At 36.4% G+C, this 15,395-nt stretch overlaps 1 protein-coding gene across 9 annotated transcripts in view; it reads right to left on the bottom strand.

Annotated features, from left to right (window-relative positions):
* tspan4 (tetraspanin 4) overlaps positions 1-15,395 on the bottom strand; it is a 747,849-nt gene that overhangs the window by 13,727 nt on the left and 718,727 nt on the right. For all 9 annotated transcript variants that reach the window (XM_008108423.3, XM_062976117.1, XM_008108460.3 and 6 more), the window contains one exon: positions 2,525-2,656. In XM_008108423.3, the coding sequence (XP_008106630.1) occupies positions 2,525-2,656 (132 nt within the window). The remainder of the gene's footprint in view (positions 1-2,524; positions 2,657-15,395) is intronic.

Raw genomic sequence — 15,395 nt, 5'->3', positions numbered from 1 at the left:
TGATCAATGAGTGCTTCGAGGGTCTGGGGAGGATCCACCTTGGAGATTTCCTCCAGCATTTCGATGTTGAGACCCTCCCGGAATTGTCCTCTGAGGGCTACATCATTCCAGCCGGTGTTGTGGGCCAGCACTCGGAACTCGGCTATGTACTGAGACATAGGTCTGTCTCCTTGGAAGAGGCGACGGAGTTTGTGACCGGCTGCCTCCAAATTGTCCTCGATTCCCCAAGTCTCTTTAAGGTGGTCCAAGAAGCGTTGCGCGGATCTTAGGTGTGGAGAGGCTTGGTCGAACAGTGCCGTCGCCCAGTTGGCCGCTGGCCCGTCTAGAAGACTGTAAACCCATGCCACCTTGATGTCTTCTTGGGGAAATTCGGCAGCACGGGCCTCTAGATAAGCTTGGCATTGGCGACGGAAAACATGAACCTTAGAAGCTTCTCCAGTAAACTTGGTTGGCAACGCCATGGCCGGTAGACGGATTCCGCGTTCCTTCAAACCTTTTATTTCTCCATCCTGGGCATTGAGCTTATCACGGATTCGATCCACCTCATCCTTGTCGATGGTGTAGGTAATCGGCTGGCCGCTCGGCCCAGGTACGGTTCCGGTAGACATTCTGGCCGAGGTTAATTGGTGCTTAGGGTGGCGGAGTCAAACTGTCACGACCCAGGCTACAGAGCACCAATAACCATACGCAGAGGCCAGATTCTATCTAATATCTTTATTAAGGAAATATATAAGATTAATAAAAATAAATGTAAAAGTTAGTTCAGAAGCAGACCTTTCAGGAAAGGTCAAAATTAGTCCAAAAAAGCAATGTCCAATATGAAATATTATGTTCCAAAGTTGTAATCCAATAACCGAAACACTCACTTTGCCAGGCAAAGTGAGGGGAGATGACAAGGTCCTTTAGTCCATAAACTTGAGCAAGGCTAGGAAATAACTTGATACTTGAAGCAAGGCTTAAAACGTGGAACAAGGTAACAAGGAACAAGAACAAGGTCCGTGGAATAACTTGGTAAAATCCGTGATACAAGGCAAGGTATAGTCCTGGAAAACAAGCAAGGTCCGTAGGTAAACAAAGGCTGGAAACTGGAGCGAAGGCTGGAAAGCAGGGCAAGGCTTGAGCAGGAACGAGGCTTGAAACGGAGCGCGCTGTCCAGACACAACTCGCTCCGGAGGCTGACGAATTGACTCCGCGAAGTTACTACGCGGGTAAAACACCTATATAGAGTCTAACTTTCTCGCCGAAGCAGTTCTCTGGGAACCAGAAACGAAAGCTAAACTCTGGGACCAGATGTTTGACTCCCTAAAGATTCTCACGGAAAGCAGTCTTAATTGGCTACATTCTTAGCTGCAATTCTAGCACTCCTGCGCGAAGCTGCTTCCAAACCCCTCTGTTGTTTACAAAACTCACGGCGCAAGAACACGGGAGATGTGGGCTCTGGGTTTGTTTGACATACTTCTGGGACACAACTTTCTTGCAGGTGCAAGGTTCCCAGATCTGCCTGGGAAAGATCTGGCTGAGAAGATTCCAGTTCTGACTGGGAAGGTAAAAAACCCAAGTTTTCTTCTTCATCAGGGATTACAATGTCCTGAGCAGGACTACAAGGCCCATGGGTCATCACAAAAAATCCAATTGCATTTTGGCCTATAGGAGAAAAGGCCTTCTTCAGAGGCATTCAACAGATATCTTGGAGTTATAGAAAACTTTTCCTTAATGGTTCAAGATTTTGGAGAATGTTATTTACAGCTCTAGAGATTTCTGCTGAATGCCTCTGAAGAACACTGCAATGTATTTGGCTTTTTAAAAGAATAAACAGTTGGCCATCAATTGACATGTGAAGCTTGTTCCCTTTTTGTTTCCTGCACTACAAGGAAATATCAGATTCAATGTGTGATTATTTCCTCACTTGAAGAATGAAAAGCAGGTGATTGTGGGCAATAGTTATGAATTACACGGCTGCATTCATAGTGAAAAAATAGGATGGGGAAAAAGATTAATTCCTCAGATATAACATTCAAGATAAAAATCTATTCTGAAGAACACTCAGCTCAGTTGCAATTTAGTGTTATATAAAAATAACTTCTCTGGTTTCTATTTTTTTAAAAAGCTTTTCAAAAAACTAAAGCTGTTAAAAGGTCCATTGTTGCAATAACAGCCGAAGGAAATGGTGAAAAAGTCATGATAGACAGGAACAGAAATCTTACATTAACCCTATGCCCTGATCTTCGCTCATGTTTGTGTGCTCTTTCTGTATTTTCTCTGCTCCTTTCTACCCTTTAAAAGTGAGCTGCTTATTTCCCATCTTGTTAGTCAAAAGGCTTTCCCTCTGGGTTATTTGTCAAACTATTGTCCACATTTATGATGAATGTGTCAAAATATTGTTTAGATAGATGCTAGGTCATGTCCTAGGATGAAACAACCAGCACTTGGCAAGACTACAACTTTTCTTTTTCCTTTGTCCTGTGAAACCTCTCCAATTATAGAGCAACTTGTTTCAATGTAAGATGTAAGTTCAACTACTCACAGCTTTCCACCAGGTCCCTGGGGAATGAAGACCACAATTCTCACTGAATTCCAAACAGCATGAATCCGGGACACGTGTAGTATTGTACACTTCAAACCAGTCAGTGTAGTTTGACACTCCACAGCATCTGAACTGGAAAGGGCAGAACAAGCTATGTTGAAAATATGAGCACACAAGATCATAAAGCAAAAAGGAATTTATCTGAAAAGATGCTGCTCTTCTACAGTTCATGGGTATGAAAAAGAACTGCAAATAAAAATGAATAAATACATTTGCATGGAACAGTATGACCCTTGTATCTCCAGGATATCATTTCCTGAACTTACAATGCAACAGCAAAACATGGGTAATAACCAACCCTATAGAATTGAATGGTTTTCACTGGAAGTTACCTGTAGAGGCCCTAGAAAATTATATGGTCCAGCAGAAGCATACTATAGAATTACCTGGAGGACTTTGACAGTTCCTAGAGATGACATTTTGTGGATAGATGAAACCATCCACGGGTATGACTCCCATGGTTATGGGGATCACACTGTCGTTGCGAATTGCTCCCAGTCTCAAGTGGGATTGACGAATCAAGAGTGTACATCTACCTGAAAAGACAGTCATGGCCCAGCTGAACCAACACTACACCAGCAGAAGCTTTGCTGAATCCACATCCCTCCCAGCCTCAGGATGTTGAGAATTAGCAAATCCCTAAGAGCAACTAGAAGATGTGCCTTAAGAAGAGGCAGGTGACTAATGCTAACCCTCCTAAGGTGATGAATCTTTGAGTTAGGATTGTATTATGCAAAAAGGAACTCATTCCATGAGAAGTCCAGCCTCCAGTTCACAGGGAACAAGGGTCAGGGTATAAATGAAAGCATATAGTTGTTGAGCTCTGCAAACTTTCTAACAAAAGTAAACAACTAAAATTATTTCCATAGAAAAACACAAGGAAAATAATTTACTTTTTGCCATTTCTTGCACTTGCGATTTTCAAAATACAAAATTAAATCCATGACTCAGCAAATTGTTTCCTGTCAAACACTGGATTGTCAGCACTGCAGCGTGCAATGATAGTATTTTGCAAGTATGCTATTACCACAGGAAAAATGAGCAGCAAATGAAATGGTTGCTGCACTGAAACATGTTTTATTATATTTTTGTAAAGATGTGTGGCTTTTGAGTCGCATAGGCTCTGCCTTGAAATTGTCTTTGACATTTTGTAATATAGATATTCATGATCTTGGAGCTGAGACTGCAGCCAAAAAACTTTTTCTGAGTAGCACAGTAGTAAACTTTGATTTGTATCTCTTCCATTGTACCTACTCAGCATGTGGATGAAAATTTTAGTGCTTTGCAAAGGTGAATGATTTATTGTTCCAGTTAAACAGTCAGAATATTTGCTTGAGGTGTTAAAGTATTTCCCCCTTTTACATATACCACTACAAAGCTGTCATATAGCTTCTAATACTGGAGCTTGGGCAAGCAAATTCATTCATTACTTTCATGGTATGCTTGCCGTGCTTCTAAACAATCCACATTTAATTAACAGCATCCACTGTACTTGCTTGGATGAGTTAATTCTCAGTTTTGCTACCACAACTCCCATGTCTGCCAGAAATCTTTAACTAATTAGTTATTAGTGGCCCTAGTTCTGTTATAGTCCAAGAGATCCAATATTTACTACTTTTAAGACTGAGAAAATAAGAAATAAATTAGGTTCTGAAATGGTTATGTTTTATAATCCTGAAACACCTTTTCTAATATGGGGAGAATGCAGTAAACCAAATTATGCCCTCCACTCCCCCTTGAAACAGCTTCAGCCAAAAAAAGATGTATCATTCATATGCCTGGAGCCAGTTTCCAGGGCTGGTTTTGGCTCTATGGATAGCTGGGATGAGCATCAAGTCTCTGACAGGGCCTTCAAATGTGTATTTATGAAGACAACCTCACTCCACAAAAGGCATAGGAAGCTGAAGTTTGAACACATTGCCAAGTTTCATCATTTGTTGGCTTGGGATGTGAACAATGATATATCATAATGCTTGCCTCAAATGTGAAACAAATGATGTCTACTCATCCTATCCCTTATTCTTCTACACTTCAGGATTTTAATCCAAAAGAGATAAACCGCAAGCTCCACACACCGACAAGTTTCCAAACCTTTCAGCAACTCATTTATTTTATTTATATATGGAGTAGGCTTTTAAATACGCTCTTGCCTGTGCTTGCTCAGATTCACTTTCCCATCCTCACACCATTTTAATAAGTAGTGCAGAGGAAAACAAATATCCAAAGGATAGTACAAAGTTCTGGGTGCTTGTAGGGGTGAGGGCTCTCATCTATTTTTGCATGGTGGGGTGCTTTCTGTGCAGTTCGTAGAGGGAAAGTATTTTTTAAAAATCCATGGGGAACTGGTGGGGAAATTCAAGGGCCACCATACTGAGGTCCAGGGGCTGCATGTAGTCTACATTTTGTAGTTTGTTCACTCCACTCTAAGATGTATTGAAAAATAGAGGGACTCGACTCTGTGACAGGGACGAGGGAATTTAATTTCCCTTAGAAAAGGTTAAAGTATTTCCAGTTTTAATGAAAATATATTGAGGCAATTTAAAATATATGAGTGGGCACTACCACCTGTCACATCACATTTTTATTTTATTTTTTAAAGTATTCAAAGGCTGAGGACATTAACACTATACAATCATAATGTTATCATTCCATTTTAGCTGCCATGACAACATTTGTTGAATTTGGGATTCTCAGTTTTGGGAGGGCCTTTAGGATTTTCAACCACCTCGTTCTAGTGCAGTGGTTCTCAAGCTGTGGGTCCATAGATGTTTTGGCCTTCAACTCCCAGAAATCCTAACAGCTGGTAAACTGGCTGGGATTTCTGAGAGTTGTAGGCCAAAAACACCTGGGGACCCACAGATTGAGAACCACTGCTCTAGTTCCTTTCCAAAAGACAGATATCAGGATTTCAACCTATGTTGCCATGATAGTTAAAGTGGAATCGTAGTGTTATAGCTGTGAAAGGAGACAAAGGTATATCAATTCCATCTAATATAAGAATGGGAGGAAAGGTGAGGTAGTTTACCTATTGTTTTTGATCAACACTACTGTTGCTCATATTGGGATTGGTCATATGTGGGCGCAGGTGAATATCTGGGAACTTGTGGCAAGGCAGAAGAGAACAAAGGTTACAAGTGTCAGCTTTTGATTCCCACATAATTCTTCTTCAGGCTTGCTTATAAATTCACACAGAAAAGAGAAAAATAGGAAATATAAGCCAATTCACAAAAGTATCCAAGAGAACTGGTGGTGTATGTTCCGCCTTGTAATAAAATCTCTTTCAGAAGGCTGAAGGAAGTGCATTTTACTATTTCATATGTTTCTTTTAAGCCACAACAAACCTACTGTATTAACAAAAGAATGCCTTGCTTAGAGGTGCAACAATATTTCAAAACTTGGCTCTTAATTGTTCGGGGAAAACAATCTTATAAATTAGTGTTTACTATGATCACCTTAAATTGTAAGGGGTTCTAAATTCTATTTTCTCTATGACCCATACTGAGTATGTTACTGATTTCTGTACGGATTTTCTTTAAATTGAATTAATATTCATACTCTGCCATATTCCCTTCCTTCTCCGAAGCTTCATAAAATTAATGCCACCTCCTATTAGTCTGAAGCAATATGCCACAGCAGTTCAGGACAGGAAATGCTCATCCATGCAAATGCGCAGGGAGAAATTTGGCAGACAATTTATCTACTCAAGCTGGAAAGCGAACAAGCCATTGGGATTATGACAAACCTCTCCTATTGTGTTGAGGACAAAAAGAATATTTAAACACAAGGATTTCGGTGATTAATTGTAGTAAATCTGGACCAATTACAAATATCAAGGGAGGGCAAGAGAGGTTCAGGCAGACAAAAAACTGCTGTGTTTACTGCAAGGAATGCTTGTTGCTCTTCTAATTTTATTGTCAGTGTTAGTGTTCTCAGGGTGAACAAGAGAAAGTAAGTGCTTGGAAGTTGCTAGTTACAAATATGTTAGTTTATCAGTAGGTGAAGTAGGTAAGTTACAATTCACTTGCAAAAAGGAATAATGTCATCATTTTACACTCTGACAAGTGTTTTAGTTTTTTTAAAATAATATGTGTGGATATGTGTGAATGGTCCAGGGGCCTTGCATACCACAATTTCCATCTCCAAGGTTTCCATTGGCTGCTCTCTGATTTTTATTTTAATACAAGTGATCAGAAGATAACACAATTTCTACAGGCCAAATCCCATTCTATAACTACAGGCATGTATGGTCTTAATACCTAGGCATGATTTGTAGCACAGTCCAATGGTTTAAATGATCTTGATGTGTGTCCCTTACCAAATGTAATCCCTAATCCTGCTGCTAGGGCAGGCAGATCAAATCAATTAGATCTGCTTGCCTGTTGACCCATCGCTCAACAATTGATTTCATCCCAACTACAATCCAAACTTGCAGTTGGGACTAACCAATAGGATTTAGGCCATTGTTTTGCTGGGTGCTGGACTTGAAACTAATTATTTGGACCTGGACCTATAATTTCAAATAATTTCTCAAGTTCCGAGAATAACAGGGATGTACTCATGCACAGGGGAGACTGTGGGAGTGGTTGGGTGAGGGCTCGGTTTCTGATTACTAGGTTCAGGATTGCTTTGAAAATTGTATATGTGCATTTTGTTTAAAAAAAAACACAAGCTGAAATCAGTAAAAAAAAAAAAAGACTTACAGAGCTATATGCAAAGAAAACAAGTCTCCATTATTTTGAGCTTCATATCTGGAGACACTGTTATTGCAGGATAAACAGTATCACAATGTTAATGAGGATGCCTCCAGAACACTGTTCAGTAAAAGACATGTCAACAGCAGAAAAATGTATCCCCCCTCTGAATTGCTCTTTAAAAAAATCAGGGGTAGTAACTATTTAAACTCTCTTTCTCTTAAAAGAATGGGTGATTTCCTCCTTTTCTATATGACTGTAAAATCTATACCAGGGAGACCATATGGAACCAACATGGTGAAGAACAGATAGAATCTGAACAAGTAAATCAATCTCATTGTTTCGATGGGTCTGCCATAGTTTCTCTCTCTCTCTCTCTCTCTCTCTCTCTCTCTCTCTCTCTCTCTCTCTCTCTCTCTCTCTCTCTCTATATATATATATATATATATATATATATAATTTTTATTAATGAAGAGAAAAAGATCTATATACATAAAAAGTAGGGGAACAATATAAGGTATAGAGAGTAGGAAAAAAGAGAAAGAAAAGGAAATGTATATAAAACGATAATATATACAAGTAAAGTGGGGGAACAATATGTGTATAGGAAAACCAGAAAAAATAACTAGAAAAAAGAAAAAAGAAAAAAAGTAATAATAATAAAAGAAATAAAAAAATAAAAATAAAATAAAATAAAAATATATACAGGAATTTTCAGTGACTTCCACTCTTACTCTTCCTGTAAAAAAAATAACACTTTGGTACTATCAATGTCAAAGCTAATAATAGATTCTTTCCCACTTGTATCTTTAAGGTTTCTCAAGATAATCTTCTAAGAGAGACCAATCTGTTTTTTTCATTCCTCTGCCATTGTTTTCTTTTAATAAAAAAGTTAGTTTATCCATATCTTTTATATCCATTATTTTAAAAATCCAATCGTTTGTATTTGGGGTTGTATCCAACTTCCAGCCTCTAGCGAAAACTATTCTCGCTGCTGTTGATAAGAAGGTGAACAATTCATCCATATTTGGGTCTGCGAATAGTCCCGGATCAAATATTCCCAAAAGGTAGTATTCCGGTTTCATTGGAAAAGGTTTCTTAAGAATTTTTTGACATTCAGCATGAATATTTTTCAAAAAGTCAGATGTCTTTTTACATGTCCACCATAAATGGAAGAATGTACCTTCATTTATCCTACATTTCCAACACTTATTGTCCATATTCTTGTACATTCTCCCGAGTTTTGCTGGGGTCATGTACCAGCGGTGCAGCATTTTCAAATAATTTTCTTTTAAGTCTGATGCGTAAATATATTTTAGTTTCTTCATCCAAATTTCTTCCCATTCCTTAATTTGTATTGGTCTTCCAATGTTTCTTGCCCACTTTGTCATTGAATTAGTAATTTGTTCTGTTTCGGTAGACCATTCAAAAAGTTTATTATATATTACAGTGATTAATTTTTTCTCTAATTTAATCAATTTCTCCCAAAAATCCTCCTCGGAGAAGCCTAATTTACTATCTATATTAAAATATTCTTTGATTTGTAAGTATTGTAGCCAGGTAACTTCTTTATATTTCATCTGAATCTCTGCTTGTGATTTTAATTGAAGAGTAGGGGTTTTTCCTTTTAATAAGTCTTTATATGGGGGCCAATTAGACCACCCTAATAGCCTTCTTTGATTTGCTTCAAGAGGCGATACCCATTTTGGAGTTTTTGTGTAGAAATTTCTCTTATACCTTTCCCACACCCTCATTAATGCTGATCTGATGAAGTGGTTGCCAAAATTTTTCTCTATTTTTGTCTTCCCATACCAAATATACGAATGCCACCCTCTTCTTAAGTCAAAACCTTCTATTGTAAGTACCCTTGATTTTGTCAATTTTATCCAGTCGCTTATCCAAACCAAAGCGCTCGCTTCAAAATATAATTTCAGATCTGGAACTCCGAATCCTCCCTTTTTCTTAAGATTTGTCATAACGGTAAATTTTATTCTTGGTTTTTTCCCCTTCCAAATGAATTTCGTTAAATCTTTATTCCATTCTGTAAATATTTTCGTATTCCGAATTATAGGGAGGTTTTGGAACAAATAAATCATTTTTGGTAGGATATTCATTTGTATCGCAGCTAGGCTCTGCGCATGCCTGGGTAAGAGGAAGCAGCTCTGTTCCTGACTCTCCGGAGATACAAATGAATTAAAGTCCAGAGCCGGAGATAAGTATTAATTTAGCAGTCAGTTAATGGATAATTATTCGTGGGAGACCCCTGCAGCCAACAAACTTTCTCTACAGTAAAATAATTGGGGGAAAGAGACTTTATTAAGTAAGATAAGCAAGAATCAAACCGGGAAGACGGCCAAAAATGGCGTCCAAACGGGAACTACAAAATATTCAACAAATGATTACAGAGCTGTCGGAAACCTTGAATCCAAAAGTTGACATGCTGCTGAAACAAATGAAGACCATACAACAAGATAATAAATTAATTAAAAAAAACTTAAACAGACTGAGAAAAGAACGCAGCAAAACCAGAACGAAATTGCAGCTTTAAGATATAAAGTGGCTGAGCTATCAGATAGACAAAGAAGAAAAAACTTGAGACTGTCCGGTTTCCCAGAAGAAATTTCTGCAGAGAATTTACAAGTGGAAATAATATTATGGCTTCAAGGTTTAAACATGGAAATAGTGCAAACTCAAATTGAAAGAGTTCACAGAACCTTTCACTATGCAAAAAGGGGAGGCGTAAGAGATATCATAATGGCCTTCACCACAGAAAGTAAACGAGATGAAGTGTTTAAACTCCTTAAAGCAAACAGAGACTTAACATATAAAGGGAAAAAAATAATTCCAAAACACGACCTGTCTCCGGAATCTCTGAAGATAAAAGCTCTTTTAAAAACGTATGCAGACAGACTGACTGCTCATGGGATAAAGTTTTCCTGGGTGTTACCAATGGCTATTCTGGTTTACAAAGACAAGGAAAAATATACTGCAAGAACACCAGAACAAGCTCACTCAATGCTGGATAAATTGGGCCTTCCGCTGACATCAGAAACAAAAGACTCTACAGAGAAAAAAGGAGAAGAAAGTGAGTCAGAGGAAGGTGACGAAGATGAAGATTAGTGGGTTAACAAGACCATTAAAATGAACAAGGACTACAACATCATAATAAGTAGGGACTCTACCTTAGAATCTCTGTGGAAGATGGATGCAGGATTGAATGGACATTATGTTTAAGCTTATGTACAACAAAACTAATATGTATGGCGGGTAGAGGGTTGAAAGCAGGCATATAATGGGCAAAAACAGTGAAGTAACTGTATGGCCTGGAATAGTAATAACAAAGAACGAATAGGAGAGGGAACAGGGGGCGCAGTGCCGCAAGAAATCTCAAATGAAAGGAAAGATTCATTTCCTTAAAATAACATTTGAGAAGGGGGGAGGGGTAACCACAGTAATAAGGGAAGGGAACATTGCAGATGAGGAGCCACAAATATACATAGATAATGGGTGACAAGTTAAAAATGTGTTTTTTAAATACAAACGGGTTGGCTTCAGATCTCAAGCGGTCAAGAATAATACAACTAGCAAAGAAATTGTATTGCAATGTGCTTTGTTTACAGGAAACCCACAAACATCAGAAAGATAACAAACAATTAATAAATATTCCAGGTTGGAGCGTGATAGCTGAAGCGAGAGGTACGAATAAAGCTAGAGGGGTAGCGATTATAATGAAAAACTCATTGAAACTGGAAATATTAGAAACAATAATAGATAAGGAAGGGAGGTACATAGTACTAATATGCAAAATAAATGGCAAGAAATATACAATAGGAAATGTATATGGCCCAAATAAAGGACAAAAGAAATATTTTAGAAAGTGGTTTAGGAAAGTACAGGAAATTTATCAAGGGGAGCTAATAATTGGAGGGGATTTTAATATGGACCTTAGAAAAAACAAAGACCTTGTAAAAAAATGGAAAATGGAGGACATATTTGAAGCAAATCTCATAAACCAAAAGCCAACATACTTCTCACAAAGTCATAAATCTTTTTCGTGGATAGATTATATATTAATAAAAAATACTAATAGGTCTAGAATTTTAAATATGGAAATACAACCGATCTGGATTTCAGATCATGCACCTATTATAGTGGAGTTAAGGATAGAGGAGCCTGATGAATCGGAGGCAATAAAAACTTGGAAATATAAAAATTTTATAATTAAGACAGAAAAACTTAAGAAGGAACTATCAGAAGAAATAAAAAATTACTTCAAAGAGAATAGGGGTTCAGCAAGTACAGAAACAGTCTGGGACACAGCAAAAGCAGTAATTAGGGGTTACTGTATAGCAAAAGAAGTGGCAGTAAAGAAACAGCAAGATAGAGAAAGGAAAAGGGTGTTTAGAGAAATAGAGGAAACACAAAAATTACTACAAAATAAATACCAAGTGCAGGTGAAAGCAAAGTTGGAAAATTTAAAGAAACAGTTAGAAGAAATGGATAATTTGGATTTATGGAAAAAAGATATATTTATTAAAAATAATTTCCAAAGACAAAATACGAATACAACGAAAAAATTGGCTAACTATTTGAAGAACATGAAAGAGAAAGGAAGAGTCATTCAGTTAAAAAATAAATATAATAAAAAAGTAAACTCGACCAAGGAAATAAGGGAGGCATTTGTAGACTTCTATCAGGAATTGTATAAAAAACAAATACATGGAGAATTTGACGAAAAAATACAGAAAATAATAGATAGAGAAGACAATAGGAAACTAGGAACAGAAATATCGTATCAAGAAATAGAACAGGTTATCGACACACTGAAAAATAGAAAATCTCCAGGAGGGGATGGATACACTGCAGAATTTTACAAAGAAATGAAAGAAATAATAATTCCAGAATTGAAGATTCTATTTAATAACATAATGAAGGGAGGGAAAATCCCTGACACATGGAGAGAATCAGAGATAATAACAGTAAGAAAAAGTGGGAAAGATCCAGAAGATCCCAATTCATACAGACCCATTAGCCTCCTAAATCAGGATTATAAAATATTCACGAAAATATTAGTAAATAGAATAGAAGAGATTATATCCAAAATAGTAAAGGAAGATCAATATGGTTTTATAAAAGGCAGGAATATTGCGCACCCTATAAGAAATGTATTAAACATCCTTAATCATAACAAAAAAAGAAAGTTTGCACTATTAAAGTTAGACATTTATAAAGCCTTTGATTCACTAAACCACAAATATCTGTTACAACTAATGGGTAATTACGGATTTGACATTTCATTTATTAAAATAGTAAAAGAGTTATATAGTAATTCAAGAGCAAGAATAAGAGTAAATGAAGGCTTAACAAAATATTTCAAAACAGAAAGAGGTGTAAAACAAGGTTGTCCTCTGTCTCCGCTCCTATTTGCATTAGCAATGGAACCTCTAGCAGATAGAATAAGAAACAACGGCAGGATAAAGGGATATCAAATTAGGAACGAAGAGGTGAAGATAAATCTTTATGCGGACGATATTTTACTAATAATGGAAAACCCAGCAGAAGCTATTCATGAAATACAAATAATATTAAAAGATTTTGAAAGGTATTCAGGATTGAAAGTGAATATGAGCAAATCAGAAATGATGATATACAATATGGGGAAAAAGGAGCAGAAGGAGCTGCAGACAAAAATGGGAGACATAAAAATAATAAGAAATAAAATAAAATATTTAGGTATAACCATTACCAAAGAAATAACTAAGTTAAAAGCAGCCAATTATGGGGCAATATGGAAAAAAATCCAGGAAAAATTAAAATCCTGGGGAGATAAACAATTAAGTATCCCACGAAAAATATTAGCACTAAAAATGTGCATTATACCCAAATTACTTTACCTGTTCCAAACCCTATCAATAAAAATAGACTATAGACAAATAAAAGAATGGGATAATACCTTGAGAGAATGGATATATGGAAAAAAGAGAAACAGAATAATGAAAAAGATTCAATATACCCCAAGAAGATTACTTGGATGGGGATTTCCAAACCTACAAAACTATTATGAGGCCTTCCAACTAAGATCTTTACTAGAAATAAGTTTAAAGGGAGAAGATAAATGGATAAAAGTAGAGAACGAAATAAATGAAGGGCGGGGAAAATATGGGCTATATACTAGAGATATTAAAGAAATAAAAGAAAAACTAACAGGTCCAAGAAAGATTGAGTTTGAATGTTGGCAAAAATGGCAAAAACTATGGGCAAATAAAATTTCTGGAAAGACCCCAATTAAGAGCATGGGACTCCCTGAAAGGTTGGTAAATACCTTAGAAGAAAAAGGATTAAGGAGGGTAAAAGATATGTGGAAACAAGATGGAGGGATAATTAACTGGCTAGACCTTTTGGAAAAAGGGGGGAAAGAATATTGGTTAAAATTAAGAGGGATCTGGGAAAAAGTAAAAAAAGAGGGTGCACAGCCCACTGAAGAACTGAAGGTAGATAAATTGCTAAATGCAAGAGAAAAAACAAGTAAAGGAATAGTGGCAAAAATATACAATTTAATGGTAGAAGATAAGGAATTTATGATCCGAGCAATACGTAACAAATGGAATGGGGTTAAAATATTAAGCACACAAGAAGTAGATGAAATAATTAGGAACATAAATAAAATAAAAACAGAAAAATATAATGAATTAGAAAAAAAGATGGTATTAAGATGGTATAGAACTCCTGAACAACTGTCTTATATGATAAAAGGGAAGAATTCAAAGTGCTGGCATTGTAATAAAGAAAAGGGCACTTATTCACATATGTGGTGGGAGTGTTCTGAATTAAAAAATTTTTGGCTAATGATACAAGGGAAAATCCAGGACTTATTACAGATAACAATACAAATTAATAATGATTTGTTACTTTGGGGAGTGCTGGATCATCCAAGTATAAAAACTGAGTGCCAAGAGTTATTGAAAGTAACAATAAGAGCAGCACATGCTGTGATTGCTAGAGGATGGAGAGACAAATCGAAATGGACGTTAAATAATTGGAACGATTATTTGTATGATCAAGTGTTGTTAGATATTACAGGAATTATGACTAACCAAGTAACAAGAATGAATAAACAAAAGGACATTACAAACAGATGGAAAGACTACTTCAACTGAGTGAAAAATGGAGGAGCCAACGATTACATTAAAGAAAAAATACAAAGACTTTACCTGTGGCTGGATCTGCAAGATTAATATAAACATACTGTGGTTGAGGAGGGAGGGTGTGGGTGGTAGGGAGGGAAAAAATATTGGATAAAAGGGAAGTAGTGTTGTTGTGAATTATGAATTATGAATGTAAAACCCAATAAAAATGTTTAAAAAAAAATTTGTATCTTCACTTTGTCATTGAATTAGTAATTTGTTCTGTTTCGGTAGACCATTCAAAAAGTTTATTATATATTACAGTGATTAATTTTTTCTCTAATTTAATCAATTTCTCCCAAAAATCCTCCTCGGAGAAGCCTAATTTACTATCTATATTAAAATATTCTTTGATTTGTAAGTATTGTAGCCAGGTAACTTCTTTATATTTCATCTGAATCTCTGCTTGTGATTTTAATTGAAGAGTAGGGGTTTTTCCTTTTAATAAGTCTTTATATGGGGGCCAATTAGACCACCCTAATAGCCTTCTTTGATTTGCTTCAAGAGGCGATACCCATTTTGGAGTTTTTGTGTAGAAATTTCTCTTATACCTTTCCCACACCCTCATTAATGCTGATCTGATGAAGTGGTTGCCAAAATTTTTCTCTATTTTTGTCTTCCCATACCAAATATACGAATGCCACCCTCTTCTTAAGTCAAAACCTTCTATTGTAAGTACCCTTGATTTTGTCAATTTTATCCAGTCGCTTATCCAAACCAAAGCGCTCGCTTCAAAATATAATTTCAGATCTGGAACTCCGAATCCTCCCTTTTTCTTAAGATTTGTCATAACGGTAAATTTTATTCTTGGTTTTTTCCCCTTCCAAATGAATTTCGTTAAATCTTTATTCCATTCTGTAAATATTTTCGTATTCCGAATTATAGGGAGGTTTTGGAACAAATAAATCATTTTTGGTAGGATATTCATTTGTATCG

This window comes from Anolis carolinensis, chromosome 1 (genome assembly GCF_035594765.1).
Source record: "Anolis carolinensis isolate JA03-04 chromosome 1, rAnoCar3.1.pri, whole genome shotgun sequence".
Classification (NCBI taxonomy): domain Eukaryota; kingdom Metazoa; phylum Chordata; class Lepidosauria; order Squamata; family Dactyloidae; genus Anolis; species Anolis carolinensis.
The sequence above is the reverse complement of the archived record's forward strand: the minus strand, read 5'-3'. Positions and strand labels throughout refer to the sequence as shown.